The sequence below is a fragment of the Myodes glareolus genome, chromosome 20, assembly GCF_982192425.1.
Source record: "Myodes glareolus chromosome 20, mMyoGla1.1, whole genome shotgun sequence".
NCBI lineage: Eukaryota > Metazoa > Chordata > Mammalia > Rodentia > Cricetidae > Myodes > Myodes glareolus.
Window position 1 is genome coordinate 7877998 of NC_142045.1, and position 25409 is coordinate 7903406.

The following is a 25409-nucleotide window of genomic DNA, read 5'->3' on the forward strand; positions in this document are numbered from 1 at the left end:
GAAATAAGTCTAAGCCAAGCTTTCATAATTAGTAAAAAGTCTCCAAGTCATGATTTGGGAGCTGGCAAGAGGGACAGAAAATCTGCCTACATGCAAAAGTGGAAATAGAATCAGTGTAGCAAACCCAAGCAGATACAAACGGAAATGAAAAATTTAGAAACTCTGGCTTTTCAGAGATGAGCCTCACCAACACAACACAAGAGATGGAGAGAGACTCTCAGGTGTGGAAACAAGACAGAAGAAACAGGTATCTCAGTCAAAGGAAATGTTGAATCTAAACAAAAACTATGAAAATACCAAATCTAAGAATAATAGGAATAACAGAAGAAGAGGAAATTCAGGCACATAAAATATTTTCAATCTATTATAGGAGAAAATTTCCCTAACTTGAAGAAGGAGGTGCCTATTAAGGCACAACAAGCATACAGAATACCCAGGAGACTGCACTAGGAAAGAAATTCACCACAGCACACACCAGAACAACAAACATACAGAACAAAGAAAGAATATTAAAATATTCTGCAAGGGGAAAAGACCAAGTAGCAATATTAAGGTGGACTAACTAGAATAACATCTGACTTTTAAATGGAGACTCTAAAAGCCAGAAGGGCCCAGACAGATGTTCTACAGACTGAAAGAGACCACAGGCGCCAGCCTTGGTAGTTACTACACCCAGCAAAATGGTCAAGCACAATAGATGGAGAAGAAAGACTTTCAGTAATCAAACAAAATTTAATCAGTATGTAGCTATAAATACAGTTCTACAGAAAGAACTAGAAGGAAAATATCTACCTGAAGATGCTAACCACACCCAAGAAAACACAGACCAGCAAATCTAAAGAAGGGGGCAAACCCAACACAACTATCAGAATCACCAATCACTGCTCATTCACATTGCTCATTGATAATGATCTCAATCCTCCACCCCCAAAAGACACAAACTAACAATTTGGATTCAAGAAAAGAATCCATTTTTCTGCTGCATCCGAAAGAAACACCTGAGCATCAAGGATAGACATTACCTCAATAAAATGAATAGAGAAAGATAGTCCAAGCAAATGGACCCAAGAAATAAGTCAGTATAGTCATTTTAGTATCTGACAAGATAAACTTCAAGCCAAAGCTAATCATGAGATGGGGAAGGACACGACATACTCACCAAAGGCAACACTACCAGGAGGACACTGCAATTCTTAACATCTATGCACCAAAGACAAGGCCACCCAAGTTTATAAAAGAAAGATAACTACAGCTTAGATCACTTATTGACCCCCACACACTGATAGCGGGTGATTTCCCACCTTCCCCTCTTGACTGATTTGCGGCACTTTTCTCCTTAGAGGTGCAGGAGTACTGCAGTGAGATTTACAATCATCTGTGGAATGAACAGAAGTTCAGCAACAGAGCCAGATCGTGGATAGCAGCCGGATTGGGAGCAAAGGCACAGTCCTCCACGGAGAGGAAGCCTCAGGTATCAGCCTGGTTCAGGTTCCTTCATGGGAAAGGGGGTTCTCATCCTTAGCCCAGAACTCAGCTTTCTTAACCTCGTGGCGCTAGTCTGGCTTGCCCTTGTGGCCTTTGTCCTGGGAATTTAATCATTTACATAATACATTAGCACAGGACTCCAGGCGGGTCTGGGCACCCGGAACCCAGCCCAGCCGAGCCAGCGCCCTAGCGGCCGCCTCCCATGGCAGCTCCCCCACCACCTTCGACTGCAGCAAGACCAAAAACAAGGACCTCAGTCCGCGCCCCAGCGTTCAGCTTTCCTTAGTCTCCCTAGCGGTGCAGCGCTTTACCAAAACCCACAAACTTTGGATGAGTGACACGAAGCTGGGACCCTAGCATCAAGGAAACTTGACAGGACTCCTGTTCTGCAGCTAGAGGTCGTTGGGGTTTCTTGACCGTTGGAAGGCGCGCGCTCAACGGGCGCTGGAGCCTTGGAGCGCCCAGAGCTGTAGGATTCCGATCGTTCGCGCTGGGGGGCTGGATGCCCAGCGAGCAATTCCACTTCTCCACGTGCTACGTGAGTGCACCTGGACTCTGTGTCCAAAACGACAGAGATCAATTCTGGTAGAACCGGCAGGCATTCGCGGCTCGGGCACTCTGGAGATTACTAATTCTTTAGTAAACTGAGGTGGCCGCGGTAACAACACTCTTTAGAGCTGGTCTCACCCAGAAATCGTACCAAGGTCACTTCTCATAGCAAAAGTTCCAAAAAGGCGCTCCATTCGCGACAAGTGCAGGACCATTCGCGCGACCACGCCTCTGGCCTGTCTTCTACGTGGGCTGTTTAAAGGTCTCAAGTGAGGCAGAGTCCTCGAGCAAAAGAGCCAGGGTGCAGAACGCCCGCACCCAATCCTTGTTCTCTGGCCTGTGACCGCATTCGGCCCGCCCTCCGCACCTCTATAAGAGGCACGCCGAAGAGCGCACTCGGAGCACCGCCCCCAGGCGCGCTACTTCTCCCGCTCCTCAAGCGCCGCACCACTGTCCCCACAGCTATAGGACACTGGTTCCTCCCCTTCGCGGCCCCCAGCACGGGGTGACTTGGCGTCTCCTCTGCTTTCTTGCTCTCCCGGACTTAGGCAGTCTTCCACGGTGCTGATTCGCAGGTGAGCAGCGCTGCAGCGCCGCTGCTCGGCAAGCTCACCTTGCACAGCCCAGTGCCGGCGCAAAACTCTGGTACCCTGAATGATGAAGAACCCGATGCTGGAAGCAGCGTCTCTCCTCCTGGAGAAGTTGCTCCTCATCTCCAACTTCAAACTCTTCAGCGTGTGTGCTCCAGGAGGAGGGACAGGGAGGAACCGTCCCTATGAAATCAGCTCTTTTCTCCGGGGCGATGTGCTGGAGGTGTCACGGACTCATTTTACCCACTACGGGATCTACCTGGGGAACAACCGTGTAGCCCATCTAATGCCTGACATCCTGTTGGCGCTGACCAATGACAAGGGACGTACTCAGAAGGTGGTCTCCAATAAGCGTCTCATCCCCGGAGTGATTTGCAAGGTGGCCAGCATCCGTGTGGACACAGTAGAGGACTTTGCCTACGGAGCAGACATCCTCGTCAATCACCTAGACGAGACTCTCAAGAAGAAATCATTGCACAACGAGGAGGTGGCATGCAGGGCTGAGCAGCAATTGGGGCTGATTCACTACAGCCTACTGTGGAACAACTGCGAACACTTTGTGACCTACTGCAGATATGGTGCTCGGATCAGTCCGCAGGCTGAGAAGGTAGGAGAGACTTATAGGAGCTGGGGTAGGGATCCGGGATCTTTTTGAACATCTCCCTAACCACACCATTTTTAGGTGTTGTAGATTAAGAAAGGAAAGATCCGGTGTTTCTAGGAAGATCTGGTAAACAAATGACAGTATGCCTGACAACTAACCATTCAGACGCTGGAGACAACAAGGGCACCATTATTCAAACCACAACAGTTAGGGTTGTTTGTAAGACCATGGGTTGGGGATTATCGACTGGAGTATGGGCAACTAAAAAGGGGAAAATGAGCCCCCTCCCCTTGAGTGTCCGCTCCTCAGGAAGGACAGGCCCTCCCAAGACCCTCTGAGACTTGCCTCTGTTACAGCAGGAAGGGTGTCCTGGCTCAAGGGAAGGAGCTGTGTTCAGATGAGCACAGCTGCCCTGAGTTCCTGGCTACTGTCAGCAGGAGGCGGCCATTAGAACACTTCCCATCTCCACTCCCCGCTCCAGCATTAATTCCACACAGACTCAGAAATCAGAGAACCGAGGAATTTTTGTACTGATAACAAGGATAAGTCTATTGTGAAATTTAAGTCCCTCTCTTTCTAGCTTTTACTATTTATTACACCTTTTCTACTGTGTATCTTTTGTCTGATTTATTGCCAGAATGGGTTCAAATGCCTTTTTTCAAATGTCTCTGTGTTTACAAGAGCGAACCTAACACCTTCTACAAATCTACTACTCCCCTTCCCCTCTCTTTTGTGAGACAAGGTCTCATGTAGCTAAGGCTGACCTCAGGCTCCTAATCTAGCTGAGGATGACTCTGAACTTCTGATCTCCCGATCCTCCTATTTCTACCTCCCACAGGCACGCTTCACCACACCCAGTTCTGAGGAGCAAACCTAGGGTCAGCTGAATTCTAGGCAATCACCCAACTGAGTTATATTTCCAATCTTAGAAATTTTGCCTATCTGGGGATGCCTCCTGGGCTGATGGTCAAATGAATAGAGAGTAGGGGGACAGAGAGTAGTGAGGGAGAGAAGAAAAGGAAGGAAAAGGGAGGGAGGGGAGGAGAGAAAGGCGTGTGTGTGTGCCCATGTGCATGCATGAATGTATGTACATCTACACATAGAAAAGAGAGAAGCAGGGTCTGTGTCCTAGAGGGGTGTCTAATTCTAAGAAGGCAATTATGACCTTGAACTTCTGATATTAGTACCTCCACCACCCAAGTGCCAGGATTATTGGCATGTATCACCACACTTCATTTGTGTGATGTTGGGAATTAACCCCAGAGCTTCATTCATTGCAAGTGTTCTACTAACTGAGTTACATTCTCAAGTCTTTATTCAGTTTGATTTTGACCACTTTATATCTTGTTAGTGTAGCCGAAGAGATACATTAGGTGTTTGTCCTATAAACAATGTATGAATGGCTAATAGGATATTGGATATTTTAAATACTATGCATAACTTTGACTAGGATGGCCTTATATTCACATTGTGGATTAAAACACAGTCAAGCTTGGCTTAATTTTACGTGAATCACTAGGTTATGTACTTATACATAGAATATAATTACACCAGTAATGGAGCCCTACTGCCATATCTGTGGCTGGTCCTTGACTGTATTAAACTAATAATTTAGAAATTATGTCAAACACAGTACTGCACATCTTTGATCTCAGCTCTCCAGAGGCTGAGACAGGAGGATCCCTGAAGTTCAAGGTCAGCCTCTTCTATATAGTAAGTTCCAGGCAACCAGGGATAGCACAGTGGAACTCTCTCTCTCAAAGCAAGGGAAAAGAGAACATGAAAACCAGGGCTGCATAGATGATTCAGCAGTTTAAGATTTCATACTGCTCCTGCAGTATTTTTACTCTCAGCACCCACAAGTGCCTGTAACTCTAGCTCTGGGTAGGGCTGTATTTTTGATACCTCTGGACACCATGGGCACCTGCACTCATGTGCACACACCCATACACAGATACACACATACACATAATTAAAAATAATAAAAAGCATTAAAAAGTAAAGATTTTAGAAACGTTCCCAGCTTCAGGATATTTCACTAAGCCCTGGAGTTCTGGGTCAACTTGAGCAATACAGCAAGATCTCATATATAATGCCATATTCTAGAAAAGGATCCTGAGTCTAGTCAGAATAGCAAAAATCACATAAAATTTTTTTATTAAATTTTAAATTCTAGCATTAACTTCTAGCAATGACAATGGTACAGAAATAGCTGTCAAGAAATACAGCAGTAGTAATAATTGTGATAACTTACATAGAAGAACACTAACTGTTCTTTTATATGAAAGATTTTATTTTATTTATCTTCAAGGCTACCCTGGTATTCCCATGAAGAAGGAAGTCCAGACTGGCTAAATGTCTTTTTTTTTTTTTTTTTGAGACACGGTTTTCTCTGTGTCCTTGTAGACCAGGCTGGTCTCAAACTTACAGAGATCTTAAATGCCTTATTTGATGTCACACAACAAATAAGGCAGAGCAAGAACACTATTTCCAAGTACTTTTTACATGAGAAGTGATACAGTAGAATGCACCCACTGAGGGTGGGTACCATAGTTAATGTCTCTATTTCAGGAGCCAGTTATGTGTCACAGAACTGATGATGAATTTTGCAATGGCAACCCAGTAAGACCGACTCTATGCCTTTAGACTTTAAGAGATGAAACTGGGTCATCAAATTTTAGGCTAATGAAGCAGAAGAACTGCCTATTTTTTTTTAAACTCAAGGTTAGCAACTTCCTTCTTAGGTTAGTTTTAGAATATGCTAATTAGTATTAATTAATTTACTGCTGCCTTTACCCTTTAATGCTGGGTAACTTTTATGTGGTGCATTTTATAGGGTTCTGTAACACTATAAAATGTTTACATATTCCATTATTTCATAAGTCACTGGGAACATAAAGTGTTCCTGGTAGAGACAAAACAACCAGAAAGACTACATAGTAGTATAACAGCTTTCTTTTCGTCATGGTTCCTAATATTCTTAGCTTTTGTTTTCCAGTTTTATGAGACTGTGAAGATCATCATCCGTGATCAGAGAAGCTGTCTTGCTTCAGCTGTCGTGGGACTGGTGTCCATTGTCTACACGGGCCTGGCATCGTATGTGGCCCTTCCTGCACTCTGTATTCCTTTCTGCTTGTGGATGATGTCTGGCTAGCTTCCAGTCGTCACCTGAATGTGTATGTATTTTGTGTGGGACTATGTTTATATTTATAGAATACAAAACATTATAAGCTTGTTGAGAAAATGTGGCTTTCAACACTGTGTTCTAGATTTTAAACAAGTGATTAAGAACCCTCTGAAGTGCTTACCATGTAAGCCACAACAGAGCCTTTCTGCGTCCTCTGGGACAGGCCTGCTGTGGAGCAGGACAGCCTGTCTGGACTCAGCGGCCCCAGAAAAGCAGCCCCTGAGGTGACAGCCACAGGAGATTGCTTGGGTCACTCCTTTCCTCCTGTAATCATTCTGCTGCCAGGCTTACCAATTGATCACTAACTTCACTGTAAATGTATTCTGCTCACTGAATGACTGACACCAAAGGCAACATTTTCCCTCATTTTGATGAACATATTTGATAATTAGCCATAAAGAAACAAAATCTCACATTCTGTTTTGCCTTTCTTCATGTAATAATACAAGTTCAAGTCAGTCAAGAACATTATTTTCATGTCCTGATATCAGTGTTACGGAGCGTAAGGAAATTAACTGGCCAGAAAGTATAGAGATGTTTTCTCCTGCACAAACAGTGATAGTAGCTATTTATATTCACTTTTCAATAGTCTGGTACTGTTTCCCCTCTTTCTTTTCATGTGCCTGTATGGCTACTTTAAAAAAGGTAAGCAGATAGAGGATTGAAGTAATCCCAGTATTTGATGTACATGCACTCACTACATAAATATGCCAGTATCTGCACACATAGATGGGTAATCTGTATTTCTGGTTACTTTATTATACTAGTGTATAATATCTACAAAGGTGAACATAACAGGTAAACATAAAATAAAGTCTGATTTTCTTTTCTATGACCTTAAATCTGTATATATGTCATTGGTTAGTTATTTTTTTAAAGCTAAATTTATTAATGTCCTTAAAAAAAACTCAGAATTGTTTCTGTTAAGTATTTTCTGAACCAACAAACCTCTCTGCAATAAGTCAATCAGACCACATTAGACCGAATTAGAAGCCGACCAGGTTTAATGGACACCAGCGCTCTGGGCAGCCTCGGGGAAAATACAGAGAGAGGGAAAGGAGAAGTGGAACAGCCACCGGAGAGGGAAAAGGGGCTACCACAAGCTTGTTAGTCCTCTGGGTGGGGGCAGTTTAAATAGCCTGTGGGAGTGGTCTTGATCTTCCCTGGGGAGGGGGTCACCATTTGGCAGGCTTTCTTGGAGGTGGAGTTTGGACTGAGGCCACTCCCACAGGAGGCGGAGTTTGGACTGAGGCCACTCCCACAGGAGGCGGAGTTTGGACTGAGGCCACTCCCACGGGAGGTGGAGTTTGGACTGAGGCCACTCCCACAGGAGGTGGAGTTTGGACTGAGGCCACTCCCACAGGAGGTGGTTTGATACAGAGTTTCTGCCCAACATTCCAAGGGATGCCAGGGGGCTGGGGTGAAGCACCCCAATCAAACATTCCAGACTTTTTTGGGTAAGGATTGTTAGGGGCTGAGGTGACACCTTTAATTAAACAGTTTTACGGTCAATTTTCCACTTTAACTTATTAGAGGTGTGTCACAGCAATATATAAAGCCTGAATAAGTAAGCAAAGGAAATTACTCTTTGACAAAACTAACAATGCCTAGCATGGAAGGTGATTTTACTGAATCCACTGAACCAGACTGGTCAAGACTTTAGCAAATACACTAAAAATGAAACCACAGGTTGGAGTTGCATTTCAGGTATTAGAACTGTCTTATCAGAGGTGATACATGCCTATGACACCTGCATGCAGAAGGCAGAAGCAGCAGGTGGAGCGCTCCAGGTTTGTGTGGGTTGGAGGATGACACTTGCCTGTTAAATGTCAGGAGTTATAAACCAGGCACTAATCCTGCAGAGGGCCAGGGTTCAGGTGCCAGCAAGCCCTGGTGGCTCACAACCTGTAACTCTTAATTCCTGAAGATCCAACACCCTCTTCTGACCTCCATGAGCATAGCACACACAGAGAGTTCAAGGCCAGTGGGGCTACAAGACCTAACCTCACAACAATAACAGCGGTTCTTATGGAGAAAAGGAGGAATTGTCTTAGTCAGTGATCCAACTGGAGCAAAACTGAAGAGCAGATCTTAGTTGAACTGAGGTTTTATTGCCCCGAGTTTTCCTACAAAAAAATCAGTTGGGGTATAATGATGATTAAATTTTGTTTAATATCCAAATTAAACTTACATGCTTTATGTAATTAAAACATTAAGTAGCAAAATCAAAGAATCTAGGTGTCCTATGGGCCTCTTCCAAGCCCATTCCATTTTAGCCTTAGGCATCGTCACACCGAGCCATTGTGCTGGTGTCATTTTCCTCCACCCTGGGAGCACTTGTGTAAGTGAACTCATGGTGAACTATTTTTCCAACATCAGTGTTGGAAGCAGCAGAAAATACTGTTTGACATTAAATGTGTTCATAGACAGTGGTTTCTCCTTACAGTCTATGAAGTTCTTGGGGCTGGAATCAACATAAATAATCTTGACCAAGATTCTATCATTCTATCATTAGACCAAGTGGCAATCCATCATTTGTTGGATGCTCATCTCATTTTGTGCTAAGCATTGAAATGCTGCAATTTCACATTCATTTTACTTTTTTTCCCCTCATTTTAGAGACAGGGTCCCACTCAATAGACCAGATTTGACTCAAATTCACTCATAGAGTCATGCGGGCCTCAGCTTCCCAAGTGCTGGGATTAAAGGTGTGCTCCACCACTCCTGGCCTAATACTACTTTTTAGCGAGCTATAGCAGCCCGTATATAGTGTGGGGGAATACAGAGAGAAGAACAAGTAATCCTGCCTCAGGAGTCAGGAATTTACTTGAAGGAGGCAGTAAGAAGTAGGAAGCTGAGACTGAGTTTATTTTGTTACAATGACATCATTCAACTGTACTTTGTAGTTAAGGGAGAGAGGAAAGGAAGGATGGACGGACGGACGGACAGATGGAAGGAAGGAAGGAAGGAAGGAAGGAAGGAAGGAAGGAAGGAAGGAAAGAAGGAAAAGGTAAATGTCCCTCAGCATTGGAATTGTTGAACTTGTAGGTAAGAGGGTATCTCTTTTGTTGCTTCGGTTTGATTAATTAGCTATCAAGGAAGAAAAATGTCAGTTACAGAAGAAATCCTGAGCCCATCATTTCTTTCCTATCCCAAAGCAGGCAAGTTAAATTCCTCTAGACTTCCTCAGTCAAGGTTCATCTTTATGACCCAAGTTCCTCAGATAATAGTATTTCTATTCTATTGATACAGCGATAGCCAAGTCACATCACTGTAGAGAGTCAATGAAGATTGACCTGTCAATCATAAAGAGTTTTGAACCCCAACCTCTGGTGTCTCAGGTAGCATATTAATTTCAAGAAGAGAGAAAGTACTACAAGTATCTTTTGACAGAATTTGAAATACCATTTAAAATAAAGAAATGCAGATGCAGCAAGGTTTTTTTGAAGCCCTAAGAGAAGACAATTTTCTCCTGGTAAAGCAAGGCCATTTTATAGACATTTTTTTCTTTAATTAAAAAAATTTACTCTGAAGCCAGGTGATGATGGCATGCCTTTAATCCCAGCACTCAAGAGGCAGAGGTAGGCAGATCTGTGTGAGTTTTAGGCCAGCCTGGTCTACAAGAGCTAGTTCCAGGACAGGTTCCAAAGCTACAGAGAAACCCTGCCTTGAAAAACCAACACCAAAACAAAAAAACAAACAAAAAACCCCCCACAAAACAAAGAACAAAAATCTCTGTTATATGCTTTTATATATGCTTTTGTTTAAAACTGATAAAGAACAAAGGCTAATACTGTCTCCTGAGTTAATTAAAAAGAACAAAAGAATTCGAGTGGGCCTGTCAAAGATCTGGGCAGGAAAATACTATAGAGCCTTTCCACAGTATGATGCCTCCCTAAACACGTAGCTCTGTGAGAGACGGGGTGTGGTTCTGTCGCCCTCACACTGGGAGAGCGTTTCCTTTGCCGGCTGCTAGGCTCACTGCCCTCTCTCATCTCCTTTGCTATAGTTAATATCACCTGTCTTCTTCACTGTGCTCTACCTGGATCCATTCAAACACAAGGAACACAGGAGTCCCAGGGGAGGTGGAAGGACATCTCTGTTACACTACCAATACTGAGGCAGAAAGAACTCTCCTTTCTAGGCCGTTCTACACTTGGCACAGTAAGCAAAGTCACAAAGCCACGCGAGAGCACTTAACGCAGTGAAGACCAAACAAACAATAAGAGTAAGGTTTTGTGTTTAAGTTGTGCTAAGGTTTAAGAATAACGCTCCCTGTCAGAACGGCTAAGGTCCCTGAAACAAGTGACAGCCCACGCTGGAGAGTATGGGGAGCAAGGGAAACACAGGTCCATTGCTGGCAGAAGCACAGACTTGTACAGCTCCTATAGAAATCAGCAAGAGGATGCCAATATACCTATTTCAATATCCAGCTATACCATATTCCCAAAGGATGCCTCATCCTCCCACAGAGACACTTGCCCAACCGTATTCATTGTTGATCTACCCACAACAGCCTGAAACTGGAAACAGACTAGATGTCCCTCAGCAAAAGAATGGGTAAGGGAAGGTGGTACATTTACACACTGGAGTGCTATTCTGCTTTTAAAAAGAATGAAATCAGGAACTATGCAGGTAAATGATGGAGTGAAGTATTCCAGACCCAGAAAGACAAATACCATACATTCACTTATATGTGGATATTAGCTGTTAAGTCAATGACAATCAAGCTACACGTCATAGAACCACAGAGGGTAGGTATAGAGTAAGGAATGCAGGGGCTGGGGACAGAGAGATCTCACTGGGAAAGGGAAATAGCATAGTTACGAGTGGATGGGGTCTGGAGCAGGAGGGTCAAGAGGGAGACTCGGGAGGGAACTCGGCGACAGACAGCTAAAACAAAGGGTCATTTTAGGGGTAGCATGAAAACCTAACAGAGTAGAAGCTTCCTAAAATATATGCATATGTGAAGGCAATCTAAGTAAAATCGCCAAATAATTGGGGGAGACAGGGCCCCAACTGGCTATCCCATGTAACCAAATGAAGTTTCCAGGCCTGGAACTGGGTTTCATCTAATTGAGCTGTTGGCCAAAAGGATCCCATGGGAATCCCCAAACAACTCAGGCTGTTGCCAAGACTATCCTTTCCCCTCAGAAAACTGACAGCAAAGTCCCATTGCACAAGACAACACCTACTCAACTCATTGAACATGGAGAAGTTGAGCTGGTGCCTTTACCACCAGGTTTTTGGTGAAGGAATCTGCATGCTACCAAAAGAGAAATGGAAACACATATCCTGCCTGCAAGATATGCTAGTGCAGAGGGGGCTTAAAACCCTATCTGATCATCAGAAAAGCTTCCTCCTGTAGAAGGTGGGAACAAATACAGAGATCCACAATTAGACAATGGCAGAGTGAGAGACCTTGGAAGACTCAACCCTAAGTGGGATGTCTCAATCAAATACCACCCCTCAGGGCTCAAGGAACCCTGTGCAAGTGAAGGCAGAAAGAGTTTTAGAGCCAGAGGAGATAGAGGACACCAGAGGAAACAAGGCTCTCTAAACCAACATGATCAAAGTACATATGGACCCACAGAGACTGAGGCAGCAGCATGGGGCCGGCAAAGATCTGTACCAGGTCCCATGTGTATATAAATTATGGTGTCCAGTTTAGTGTTTTTATGGGATTGCTGGGTATGTGAATGAGTATGTCTCTGATTCTTGTGCCTTCTCTTTGGCTCATTTTCCTCTGTTGATTTGTTTTATCCATTTCTAATGTCTTAGTTTTATCTTTTCACATTTTATTTTATTATCCCTTGGAAGTCCGTTTGCTTTCCAATGAGAAGCAAAAGGGATGTAGATGGGAGGGGAGGTGGGGAGGAACTGGGAGGAGAAAAGGCAGAGGAAAATCATGATCATGTTATACTATATGTGGGAAAACACTATTTTCCGTAAAAAAAAAAAAAAATGTCAGAAAGAAAAAAAGGCTAGAAGGAAGGAAGGAAATAAAGAATAAAGAAAGAGTTGCTCATCTTTTTGCAAGGAGCTGCCCACTTTGGGAAAGACTCAAACTCAATGATATGACAAGCAAGAGGCAATGTCACAGAGGACCCTGTCCTAGAGGAGTCTGGCGTCATTTAGAGAGCATTGCCTAAACCTTCTCACTTCTAAACCTTCTCATGTGAGTTATTAGGAATAAGCAATTTGACTAAGTTGTAAGGAAGAGAAATACAAACATTATGGTTAAAAGTTTATTTAAGGATATATGGAGAAGTGGGGTGTATAGGAATCAATGCAGGGTATGGCAGTTTGAATAAAAATGACCACATAGGCCCATATATTTGCACGCTTAGTCCCCAGTCGATCAACTGTTTGGAAAGGATTATAGGGTTTGGTCTTGTCGGAGGAGGCGTGACTCTGATGGGTTCTGAAGTTTGGAAAGTCTACTGCAGACCCAGTGTCTCTCTGCCTGCTGCCTATGGATCAGGATGTATCTCTCAGATACTGCTCCAGCATCATGCCTGCCTGCGTGCTGTCATGTTCCCTGCTATACTGATAATAGACTGACCCTCTGAAACTACTAGAAAGCCCCAATTAAATGCTTTCTTTTATAAGAGTTGCCTTTGTCACGGTGTCTCTTTACAGCAACAGAACAGTAACGAAGACACAGAGAATGTTCACTTCCTGTTCAGCTTGCTCTTGACTGTGGACTCCAACACCACTTTTACACAACATCATTTTGCTAAGTCTATGTACTAGTCTTATAATCTTGATCAGGGGTCTGTGGAGGCCCATAGGATAAAGGATTTGTCTAGTTGGGTGGAGCCCTGACAGTTGGGGCAGTCAATCACCCAGCCAAGGGACTATCCCTCAGAAAGGCAATGTGATGTCTGACCTTGGTATCAACTTGACTACAGCTGGAATCAACAAACACCCAAGATGCTGAGCACATCTGTGAGGAATTTTCTTAATCAGAGTATTTGTGGCATGAGGACCCTTCCTAAATCTGGGCCACATCTTGTGGTGGTAGCTCACATAAAAGGACAAGGAAGAAGGAAACTTCTTTCTGCCTGCTGGCCCTCACTCTCATTGGTGAATTAATCTGCCCTGTTGCTGTGGCTGGTATTAAATTCAGCTTCTTCAGGATCCAATGTAGACCAGCAGCTCTCCTGAGACGCTCCAGGACTCATACCAGACTGGGTCTGTTGAGACATCCAGCCTCATGGACTGAGCAATTTTCAGGCTGACCACATTTTCTGTCTTTTCAATGTGAGACAGATATTATTAGGACTTCGCAGAGTTCATCCTGTAAGTCAGTCTAATAAATACCCTTTGATATAATACTGATTCTACAAGTTCTTTTCCTTTAGAGAACCCTGACTAAATGGGCAAGTCATGCTATAGAGACAGAAGAGCCAATTGACCTTTAACGAGGTACCTTTCTTTGCCAGAATTCCCAGGCCCTAGCACAGTTGCTCACAAAGTCTTGGTGCGGGAGAATTATCTGTATTCTGTCAATCATGTATTTTAATAAAACGCTGATTGGCCAGGCAGGAAGTATAGGTGGGTCAACCAGACAGGAAGTAGAGGCGGGGCAATGAGAATAGGAGAAGGCTAGGGAGGAGGAAGCTCCCTCCGCCACTCCTGCCCAGACCACCGAGGAAGCAACATGTGAGCTGACAGCTGAAAAAGGTACCAAGCCATATGGCTAACATAGATCAGAATAATGGGTTAATATAAACTACAAGAGTTAGCAAGAAGCATAAGCTAATGGGCCAATCAGTTTATAATCTTATGGAGTCTTGTGAGTGATTTTCTTTGGAACTTGCCAGCTGTGGGGTACTGGGCAGGACAGAAACCCCAACAAGCCAGCCCTCATGTTACAAAGTCTAAAGCTCCTTACTTTTCTGAATTATGCAAAGACTCTCAAGAACAACTTTATTGCAAGAAAATATTTTATTGAGAGAAAAACAACAAAGCTATAAGTTATAAATCTCAACAGCTACCAGAAGGAGATAGAAAACAACAAAAGAGGGAGCCATGTTTCTAAGTCAGGGTCTGAGGAAGCTGGCAGGTTCAGCAATGGTGGAACAAGAAAGGGTGTGTAATGAATGAACAGAGAATCCCAGAGCATCAAGCAAAACACATTTAAGCTTTGGCTAGTCTTCGACACAACAAAAACGTTAGTTTTCTGAGTTAGGACTCAGAAAAGCAAAGTAGGCAGGCCAGCACCATCATGCTCTCTCTGAAAAAGGCTATAAACATCTGTAGGACAGGAGGGACCTTCTAGGAAGTAGAAATCAATGATCTCATTAAAGAATAATTATTTTTCTCTATCTCCATCACATAATAGTTTGGAATGTCACAGCTCCACCCAGGACTAAAAGTAAGGTTCAATTCTATTATTTAAAAAATCATTTAAAAGTTTATCTGCATGTGTGGCTGCATGAAGAATACCATGGAGGCCCTGAAGAAGGCAGCACATCCTGTGGAACTAGGGTTACAGGCAGCTGAGGGCCACCATGGATATTCTGGGAACAGAACACAGGTCCTCTGCAAGAGTAGTACAGGTTTTTAATCCTCTCAGGCAGCTCTCCAACTCCTCAAATTCTGTTCTTAACCACAAGTAGCACTGCCTCCGTGGGCCTCAGCAAAGCCCGGAGCTTTGCTTTGTCATAAGAGGCTTCCCATTCCAAGTGGAGAGACGGCATGCAGCAAAGTCTACACGTGATGGGATTTAAAATCTATGCAGCTACTTAAAAGGGTATTTTATTGTATGTGTACAAATGTTTGCCTGCATGTATTCATGTGCACCACATGCATACGTGGGCACACAGTGCCTGAAGACGTCAGCAGAGAGCATCAGGTCTCCTGGAACTGGAACTAAGTCTAAGTCAGATGAGTCTAAGTCACCATGTAAGTGCTAGGAACGAAACCCAGGTCTTAGCCCCTGAGCCCTCTCTCCAGACTCTTCTCTAGCTATAGATGAGAAGACTGGAAATAAGTTACTGGCATTGGAAATGATGGGGCTACATGAATAGATAATTTTGATCTGGTAAGAAGGCCAAGTATTTCAGATAGAGTACACACAGAAAACAGCAGCCATTGTAGCTATGTGTCTGTCACCGGTGAACAAACTGGCGCCAACGTGGTCAACTAAATCCACTGAAAAACCTGAGAGAGCTTGAAAAGGAATTTTAGATACACACACACACACACACACACACACACACACACACACACAAACAGAGTTTAGCACAGTTTCTTGCTCTGTTTGCTGGTGGAAAGCAGACACGTGGATCCTTTAAGAGGTTTTCTGACTCAGTTTTAGCAGTAAAGACTACAAAACTGCACCTTCCTGGTTTGCCAGCATGAATGCTTCTGACTCTTTGGGGGGCGGGGGGTCTGACTACGGAGCATTTAAATGGGATCTGTGAGCAGTGTGTTACAAACTTCTTAATGGTGACACAGACCCACTGTGACCCTGGATCTGGGGCAAGAGAATGGCTCTCAGAGGCAGTGAGCATGTCTTTGCCATGCAGGATTGGGCAAAGCAAGCAGGCCGTACTGAGAAGTTGGTCCTAGACACACACACTTAGTATTTTTTTTTTAAAAAGCACTCTTGATCAAAAATTAATTACAGATACGCATGCAGTAAAGATGAATACAAATGGAAAAGACCTCTAACTGGGTCATAGTGTTGGATAGATGTATGTAGGCTTGGGAGAGAGAAGAAAAAGAATATAGACAGTTATAAAAAGAAGTAAATAGTCATAAAAAAACAAAGTCTTTAAAGAGATAAGAGTACAAATGGTCATAGGTAAAAGGAGTAAAGAAAAATAAGCCACGTAAAGGAAAATACACAGAGAGTCTGGATTATGTATACTGTTGCATTTTCTTTGAATTTTTTAACTGTGAAAGAGCTAAGTACAGAGAAACATTTCATTGTATGGGCTACTAAGCTAAATCAACATATATATTTTAAAGGTATCTTGACTTCAAAATTTGGGTCTAAGGATTTCTTGCTTTGAAAAAGAGGGTCTTCTTTGTTTTCACAGAGGATTAGAACCTGTGGAATCCTTCCAGGCTAATGTGGTTTGATGCAGCAAGAGCCCCTGAAAGGTCATCGTGAACACCCCCCAAAATTATTTCACCCAAATGAAAGCAGGAAGAAGTTTGGAGAGAACAATGTCCAAATTCCTAAATATTGTTTATAATATTCATTTACATTTAAAGGGGGATATGATATAGAGATCAGTACTTGGCATTGGTATGTATTTTGATTTATTGATACAAATTTAAGATTTCTGCTCTTGATTAAGGTATTTTGTTTGTGCAGCTCATTTTAGAGTGTACTGTATAATTAAGAAATACAGGTTAATAGTCATCTCTAACAGTCAAACTTGTAGTCATGTTAGTTAGGTCTTCTAAATATACAGAGATGTATTTAAGATGAATAGTTATTCCTCAAACCTATTTTGTTATATGTAATTTTACAATGTTAAAGTTAAAACCTTCCTTTTTATTTAGACAGAAAAGGGGAGGTGATGTCATGTCGAGGACCAGCCTTGACAAAAATACCTCTTGCCTGGGTAGAGGCATGGGGATTTAGAAATATAGTAAAGAATATGAAGACGCGAATGAAAATAATAAAATGGACAAACATATAGGATAGTATTGGGAGGAAATTCCAGTGAGTACTGAAAATTAGCCTGAGTTTAATTTCCAATTGCTTTAAATACCCCTGACCCCCAAAAGTGGAGTAAGACAAAAGGTACATTAATATGATACTAGGAAATGAACATACCAACTGAGGGTCACAGGCTACATCCATAGTTGTAACATTCTGTAGCTAGAACAAAACAAGTCATGCTTACACCCTAGACTAAAACAGTCTATAGGCAAACCACTCCCTGGTAGAAACCCAAGTTATCTCCATAACAGGAACTGGAACTTAGTTGAATCCTTAGACTTTTGTTTGAGGTAGAAACACAATAACCTTGAAGGAATAGTCGTTAAGTTCCAACTCTCTGACCTTTGGTCAGTGTGGAAACAGGCTCACATTTCCCGGGCCTCCACAATGTGGGAGGTGATGTATGCTGTGAATACCATTAGTTAATAAAGCAGCCAATGCGTGACCAGAGTAAATTCAGATGTAAAATCCAAACAGATGTAGAGAGAAAGAAGGAGGAGTCAGTGAGAAGCCATGTAGCCCCTGGAGGAGAAAGATGCAAGCCACCAGCAGGAACCTTTGCCGGTAAACCACGAATCTTGTAGTAAAATATAAAATAATAGAAATGGGTTAATTTAAGATATAAGAGCTAGCTAGCAATACGCTTAAGTGATTGCCAAGCATTGTTTTAATTAATACAGTTTTCTGTGTGGTTATTTCGGGAGTCTGGGCGGCCAGGAAATGAACGGAGCAGCCCTCAACAACATAAAAGATTCTTGGAAAACACAATGGAAGACTAAAGAAATTCAAGTGGCTACTATGTTTCCAAACTGGACAGGTCAATCCTTTAACTCACTTGTTCTACTGTGACCCAAGCCATGTAAATTTTGAAAGCACCCTTAGCTGGTGCCTGATTGGATCACATCTTCTTTGAAGAAGAACGTGTTTGTGTTCCTGACTTTGTGTTGAGTCACACAGTAAGTCAAACTGCAAAATTCATGCGATCAACAGTTCCAGCCAGGTTGGTAAGTGTGGTTCAGCCTGCAGCTGCTCTAGGGATCTGCTCAGGCAAAAGGACTAGAACTCTGCAGTGTTTATCCTGGCCTAGACACCTACGGTGACCAGCTGTCTCACTGCTGGGTGGAAACCAAAAAGGGAGGAGCAGTTGCTACGCGTTCACTCAACACTGACTGTCTGTGCTCCAGACTCGCCCTGATGCCGCTCACCGTCCATCTCTCCACTTTGCCTCTAGCAATTCCACACAGAACTCAGTAACAGATTCTTTTCACATTTCACACAAATATTCTGAAATTTATGAAGCCCAAAAACTTCATAATAACTATATCTGAAAGCAAAGGAATGCGAGGCACAAGACAAGATGGGGAGAAAATAAAAAAAGTGTAGCTTTAAAATAGGGGATAAAAATTTACAGCACCTCAGGATGTTACGGTCAGGTACTGTTGAGTGATGCTTCACCAGACCTCAACAGTGTCTACTGTAGACACGTCCCTGTAGAAGGCAGTCACGTCTGTCTAAGTGCTAGCGTCTGACTACCCACTGTGAAATTGTGCGCACACACCCGAGGACAGATGCAGGACTTCCAGGAAGGCTCTCAACCACTGACTTAATCCCATCCTCTACCTGAGACCTTTGAGAAGACGGTCCTATTGCATTTGTTTCTCTTCCCCTACAAAGTCCTTTCTTAGAAGGTTTATATTTCAGTTGTGGTTGCTCCTACAGGTGGTAGTCTGTGCTTGGGAAGGGGCAGAGGACTGTGTCTAGCGAGATACCCCCAGAGCAGCATATGAAACTACACTTCCGTCAGACTACAGCTTAACTCCACTCCAATACTGAAAATGAAAGAACATGGCATGTGGTGGTTTATCTTGAGTATCAACTCGAGAAGACTTGGAATCACCATGGAAACAACTATGTGGACAAGTTGTAAGACATTATCTAGATTAGGCTAAGGGAGATGGAAAGGCCTCCTCTACATGTGGCTATGTTTCAGGATAGGATAAGCAGAGAAAGTGAGCTGGGCACAAGCACTCGCCACTCTGGTTCTGGACTGTGGACACACTGTGAACAGCCACGTCTGGTGGCTCCTGCTGCCACACCGTCTTTGCCACGAGGGGCTGTAGCCTTGCTATCTGTAAGGTAAATAAACCCTTCCTTTCTTAAATAACTGCTATTTGGAGGTATTTTGTCACAAAATGAGAAACGTAATTAACACACAGCAATTAAAAATTACCTAATGCCAGACACCCAAGTCCCAATGAAGATAAACAATACGTGAAAAATGAAGTCACTCAACAATGACGGACTTCACAGTAAATTTTCCAGTGAGGGTGACATACATGAAATTTCAGAGGAAGAACTGAAAATAAATAATAGTCCAACAAAATAAAAAAAACATTAATTTCTGAACTGAAATTTTGGAAATGAAAAGTTCAGTAAGTTGATAAAAACATCAAAAAACCTCACTAACAGATCAAGCAGAAGCTACACTATCGGGGATTTAAGACAGGATGGATAAATTAGCAATAGCCAGATAAAAGAGATGAATTAATAAAGATTATAAGCAAGACCTTCAAGACAAAGCTTACAAATAATGGGGACAGAAGGAAGAGTCATACAAACTACAGACCAAGAAAATACACTTGGCAAAATCACAGCCAAAGCGGGGTAGAGTGCACGTCTTTAGTCACAGCATTCACGAGGAAGAGGTAGATGAGTTCAACACTGGTGTGATGGTCCACATTGTGAATTTGAGACCAGCCAGAGCTACATAGAGAGACCTTGTCTCAAAACAAAAGCAAAAGAAAAAACAAAACAAAACAATAACAACAACAAAAATTGGCAACAATTTCCTGATCTACGGTAAGAGACATTCATCAAAGGAGGCATTAAAATACCAAACAGATAAGCCCAAAAAAGAAAGCCCAAATCATTTTATATTTAAAACAGCTAAGACAAATAGGCAGCAAAAACTACTGAAAGCTACAAGAGAAAAGGACCAAGTCAAATACAGAGACACCTCATCAGAATAACAGCACATTTCTCAGCAACAGAAGCACGGACTGGTGTTTGCCAACGTGGAAGGACAATAACCGCTCTCAGGTTACTATGTGCAGAGAAACGCTCCTCGACAACAGACAGAGCAGCATTCCACGGTGATGACACACTGAGCGCAGTCGTGACCACTGAGCTACACAAGGAATTTGGGTATTAATCAAATTAATTATTTGTTCAACTCACTAATCTTTTGTGTTTCATGACCATTTATTTACACTTTGCTAAAATAAATTTTCATATTTCCTGGTTCTTTTGTTTGGTCTTCCCTGGGTCAATGCTCTCTGATAAAGTAGGAGGAGCCTGCTTTGTGTCAGGCTCCTGATTGGCTGGTACCATGGGAAAATGATTTCAGTCTGCATTTTTCTGAGCATAAGTGGGTATTTCTAAGTGCCAGAGATGTGATGGTGTGCTGGCCAGTGGACTTGGCATAGAGATATGCTTAATAAGTTAACCTAGAGACTGTAGATGACGCTACCTCCCATATTGTGAGCAGTGGTTTTAGGTCTATACTTCCTTCTTATAACTGCACATCAGGGTTTTTTTTTCTGATAATAATTGAAAGAGGCTTGTCATGGTTTGAGTGCGAATGAAATGCATGCAACAGGCTCATCTATCCGGTGCTTGCCTGATCCCGGCATTGCTATTGTTGGAGGCTGAGCTAGATGAAGAAAGCAGATAACTGGAGCTGGCCTCTGAAGATTGTATTGGGTCCAAACCCTTCCCCTCTGTCTCTGCTCCCTGCCCCTCACAGTGAGACACCTCTGCAGCACGATCCTGGTATTAACTAATACCGAGTGCAAACCACAAATTCCGTCCTCATCAGAACTCTTTCAGTTTGTACTGATGGTGACTGAGGCCTTGGCAGTGGGTGTGGCACTTATCGTGGACATTGAGCCACACACATATCAAGACCCCGATTTCTGTGATTGTCAGTCACAGGACAACATAAATAGAACACAAGATGGCCCATTCCTGTCGCTAGAAAAGGCATTGTTGAAGCACCTACTGTGCCTTGGAGACATCTTGAAAATGGCTGAGGGTTTCAAAGTGACGGGAACCTCTGGTCATTCAGTCATTCTGCTGCAGAAGGTATCACACCACCAAGGGAGAGTGGTCCAGTGGGCTGGGAACATGACTGCATCATCATCATGAAAATCAAAAAGAAAACATAAACTTTTGAAAGGGTACCATCTTGACTGAAGCGTAAGCAGATCAAAACAGAGCTGTTTCCTGTGCCAGAGTCCCACACTGTGATAAGAGCTCTAGAAACACAGAAGTAGTTGCCATGGGTTTGGATCTGTGTCATGACTGCCAGCTATGAATGGAGGAGTCTCTCAACACACTGACCTTTCTATGGAAAACTCACCTGTATTTCTACCAGGGAGCTGGAGAGCAAACTTTTATAAGGACTTCCCATTGTTTTCCTTACCTTTTGGGGAATCTGTATATAGGGCATCTATGAAACTAATTTCTAAATATTCCAAAACTTGCATTTTATTTGGGAAAAATATACTTACATATGTCCAACCTATTCTAACCACTATTTTGCATATTCCTTCCATTTAAAAAAATTTTCCTGTTTAAAAAATGATGAATAGGTGTTTGTCTGCATGTGGGTATGTGCTCAGAGGCCAGGAGTACTAGATCCCCTGGAACTGGAGCTACAGCCACAATTAACTGGACTTACAGTTGTGAGAGGAACAGAGTGTGGGTATTCTGGAAGAATGGCAACGAATCCTAATTGCTGATCTATTTCTGCAGACCCCCTTCTACTCTTTAATGCCCACAGTCAGCATTATTCCCTCTGAACTGTGGCGGATCTTCTGTTTTCTCCTTCAGCAAGGGCTATTTCCTGCTTCTGGCTTCTTTCTAGTCATTTCACTTAATCCTTCATTTGAATCACAGCTCCTCTTAAAGCCGGCAGGCTACCAAGAACTCTTTCACGTCCCACAGTGAAATATCGCCACCTACTGGCTCTGAAAAGGTTCCTACAACAATGCTTAAAAACCTTTCTAAACTCTGTAGAATTAATTCGTTATGTAAAGGACAAGACATCCATGATATAAAAAGGTCTAGCAAACAGTATAAAACATATCTTACGCTCCCGGCAGGTCTAAGCTGTTTTTGAGGTTAAAAAACATCTTAAAAGCAGCAGAGCCAAGCAAGTCTATTGAACGAGGCTTAAGCTTCCAAGGCAGTATGAGGGTCAGAGCCTGGGCACCGCTCTCCCCTGGCGGGCACCTTTCGGGACAGGGCACACCACGGGGCTTCCATATGCACTCTGCGGCACAAAACCGGAGCCGCTGCAGCCCCTTCCAACGCCTAGCGTTCTGTGCGTGGGTTTCCCGTCCGTCAAACACGCCACACCGTGGCTGACATCGCATGGGAAGGGATGAGCAGGCCCTAGACGGCTGCCGGCGTGGAGAGGCATACACCGGCTGGCACTGTCAGCGCGATTAGCATTCCGGTCTCACGGGATCCATTTCAAAGGGACCCGGAGAAGCTCGGGAGCTTTGAAAGCCACCCCTCCCGTCGTCCTTTAGAAAGGTCCCCAGGACGGTTCTGCGTCAAACTTGTAGTTTTAAGACTTGCAAGCTGCAGCAGACCAGACAAAGGACTTCCCAAACCCACCTAGGTCTCCCCCGGGTACGCACACCAGCTCAGACCGTAACTTGTCTCCTAACGCCTTCAAGCCTTCCCCGCGCCAAGCCCCACTCGCCAGGATCCGCATCTCTTGTCCCGATTGGCCAGCTAGACTGCCACTCCAAGTTCGGCCTTCCTATCGCAAGCGCCTCCGCGAAACTCGTTCCTCGATCCCGCCCCCCCACCGGCAGCGGCGGCCGCTGATTGGTCGAGGCGGGAGGGCGCCTCCGCGTGAGGCACGCTCGGCTGAGGCGCGGAGCCCGAGGCCCCGAGGCGCGAGGACGGCACGAGCCCCGGCGGCCACGCCCTTCCCCGCCCCGGCCCGCGGCGACTCCTCCCCTCCGCGGCTTCCGCCCCCCGGCGCAGATCCGGAGTTGGCGGCCGTTTGAGCTCGTTGGTCCCGGGATTGGCTTTTTTTTTTTTAGGTCCGGCCTCTGAAGACCCGACGGGGTGAGGAGGCGGGGATGGGAGCCGCGGGGTGCCGGGCGAACCGCGGCCAACGGCCGCAGGCTAGGGGTGGCCAGGCGCCCGGAGCGGGGCGGCACCGTCGGGCGGCGTCCACAGGGCCTGGGCCTCCCGGCGGCGGCCCTTGCCCTGGCTCCGCGGCTGCCCCGGGTTCCTCGAGGGCCCGGCCGCCGAGCGCATCTGCGAGAGTGGCGGTCGGGATCCAACTGCCCGACGCGGCCGCTAACGCACGCAGGGATGCGGGAGGAACAGCGGGTCGCGGGGCGGAGACTGCACGGGGAAAGGGGGTCTGCCTCCCTGGGAAATGATCCGAGGGGACCCAGCTCCCGCTCATCCGCCCCCTTGAGCCACCCAGGACCGAATTAAAAACCGGGAAGCATCACAGGTAGCATCCACGAGGCAGTGACGCACTGTCGAGTATGAATACGCGCGTGGAAATTCGGTAATCTGAATAACTGGACGTTTTCATTTCAAGAATCATCGCTATGAGAAGTTCAAGAAACTTCCATTTGTAGTCATTCAGGATTAAGTTTACTTCGTGCTGTCATAGGTAGATTTGTGTCATGTGGTTAGAAATAGTGTTATAATAACTGCGATTATTTGCCACTAAGGACATAAAGATAGTTGTTACCGGTGTATTTACCAAATACCAACACTGCCTTATTTCCCGCCTGTGGCTATGTTTAAATGCTAATTTTCATATTCGAGTCTTGGACTTTAACATTAATGCCGAAATTACTAAACAGCTCATGCCAAATGGAGACGTACTTATAAGGATTACTAATACCAAGAATATTATGCAAGTAAAGTATGTTATGTGGCTGAAATTAAGTCTTAAGTGTTCAATTGTGTCGTTTTGTTGGTGGCAACCATACTATAATTTTAAGAAAGGATTGCAAATAAGTAATTTGTATAAATTTAAAATTTTAGTGATAAGTATTTTTTTTAATATCTGATGGTTGGCAAGGAAGAAAAAAGGGAAAATGTGATTTCTGTGTTCAAACTGATATGACTTCAAATGATGTTATAGAAGACTGGTAGTTAGCATATTTAGTTTAGACAAACATTTAGATATTCCTCATAAGCTAAAAGAGCACATAACTTTTGTTTTCAGTACTTAAAAATTGCTTATAATACTACAGCGAAACCCTGTCTCAAAAAACCAAAAAAATATTTATAATAATTTGAAACATTTTACATGTGTGAGAGAGTGCAAGGATGTGCAGAAAAGCCCGAGGGCAGCTTTCAGGAGTTGATTCTCTCCTGATGAAGGTCTCAGGCTTGAGTGGCAAGTGCCTTCACCCGCTGCATACTGTGGCCCCCAAAGGAATTTTTTTTAAATACATTTTTTATGATCCCAGATTTAATTCTGTTCAACATATATGAAATACCTAGTACTAAAACTTATTAAATATTTAACTTTTGCAATTAAACATACTCTCATTATTTAATAGAAATAATTTTACATGGAATTGAACTGATCCACGTGGGAACTTGTATTTGGAAATTGTTTTAGATGTATGGGACCGCGATTTTTAGTTCTCAAGCATGTTGACTGTAGTGCCGTGTCTAAGCTAAGCGCTGCTCAGAATCTCCGCTGATCATGCTCAGTAACACCTGTATTGACCAGTCTGGAACTTCACATTCACAGGGTTCAGGCAATGTCTCAAAGATGTAGAGCACCTTGTATAAAAGGGGTTTTAGGTCTCAGATCATTAAACTGAACATTTTTTTAAAGAATTAAACTTTATATATTGTTCACTTTTATAATCTAAGAAATGATGGCTGAGCTCTCTCTTCAGACGCATGAAATTTAAACTTCATGATTTGTTAGGATGCTATAAGCTAATGAGATATGTATTTCAGTATTTTAAAGATTTGTTGAGATTGTTAGTTGAATATTTGTCCTGTGGTTAGTTTTGCTATCCTGACATTATATCTTAGAGGGTTTGGGATAGTGATTCTTTTTCTTTTGAAATTAATTTAGAAAGAAACCTTTGTAAGTTCCAAAGTTTAGAACAAAAAGATTTATTTTTGAAAGTTGAAGTAAAATATGTTTTAAAATGTTATAAAACGTCCAGTTTACTGTCTCTGTTGATTGTGTTTCTCTTTTCCTCTTTCCCATAAATGATTAACATCATT

The 25409-nt window shown here is 43.5% G+C and overlaps 2 protein-coding genes and 1 long non-coding RNA gene across 6 annotated transcripts in view; 2 read left to right on the top strand and 1 right to left on the bottom strand.

Annotated features, from left to right (window-relative positions):
- Positions 1–1922: 1922 nt before the first annotated feature.
- Positions 1923–13753, top strand: Lrat (lecithin retinol acyltransferase). Of its 2 annotated transcripts, XM_085682520.2 has the most exons (3): positions 1923–3231; positions 6227–6404; positions 13058–13753. In XM_085682520.2, exons 1-2 carry the CDS (start codon positions 2689–2691, stop codon positions 6380–6382), a joined length of 699 nt encoding a protein of 232 aa, XP_085538646.1. In that variant the 5' UTR covers positions 1923–2688; the 3' UTR covers positions 6383–6404; positions 13058–13753. The 2 variants fall into 2 exon arrangements, with proteins under 2 accessions (XP_085538646.1, XP_048280507.1); XM_048424550.3 differs by lacking the exon at positions 13058–13753 and having other exon boundaries at positions 1930–3231; positions 6227–7257.
- Positions 7368–22901, bottom strand: LOC125393891 (uncharacterized). The gene is made up of 3 exons (XR_007229999.3): positions 22791–22901; positions 21166–21294; positions 7368–8541 (listed from the first exon to the last, which is right to left on the bottom strand). It is a non-coding gene; the product is annotated as an uncharacterized LOC125393891 (long non-coding RNA).
- Positions 22902–23128: 227 nt separating this feature from the next.
- The window catches only part of Rbm46 (RNA binding motif protein 46), a 39847-nt gene continuing 37566 nt past the window's right edge, over positions 23129–25409 (top strand). For all 3 annotated transcript variants that reach the window (XM_085682516.2, XM_085682517.2, XM_085682519.2), the window contains exon 1: positions 23129–23252. The gene's annotated coding sequence lies outside the window, so the exon portion shown is untranslated. The remainder of the gene's footprint in view (positions 23253–25409) is intronic.

Coding starts and splice junctions, on each gene's coding strand:
- Lrat (XM_085682520.2), top strand. CDS start 2,689: ATGATGAAGAACCCGATGCTGGAAGCAGCGTCTCTCCTCCTGGAGAAG. Junction 3,232..6,226: donor TCAGTCCGCAGGCTGAGAAG/GTAGGAGAGACT, acceptor TTTGTTTTCCAG/TTTTATGAGACTGTGAAGAT.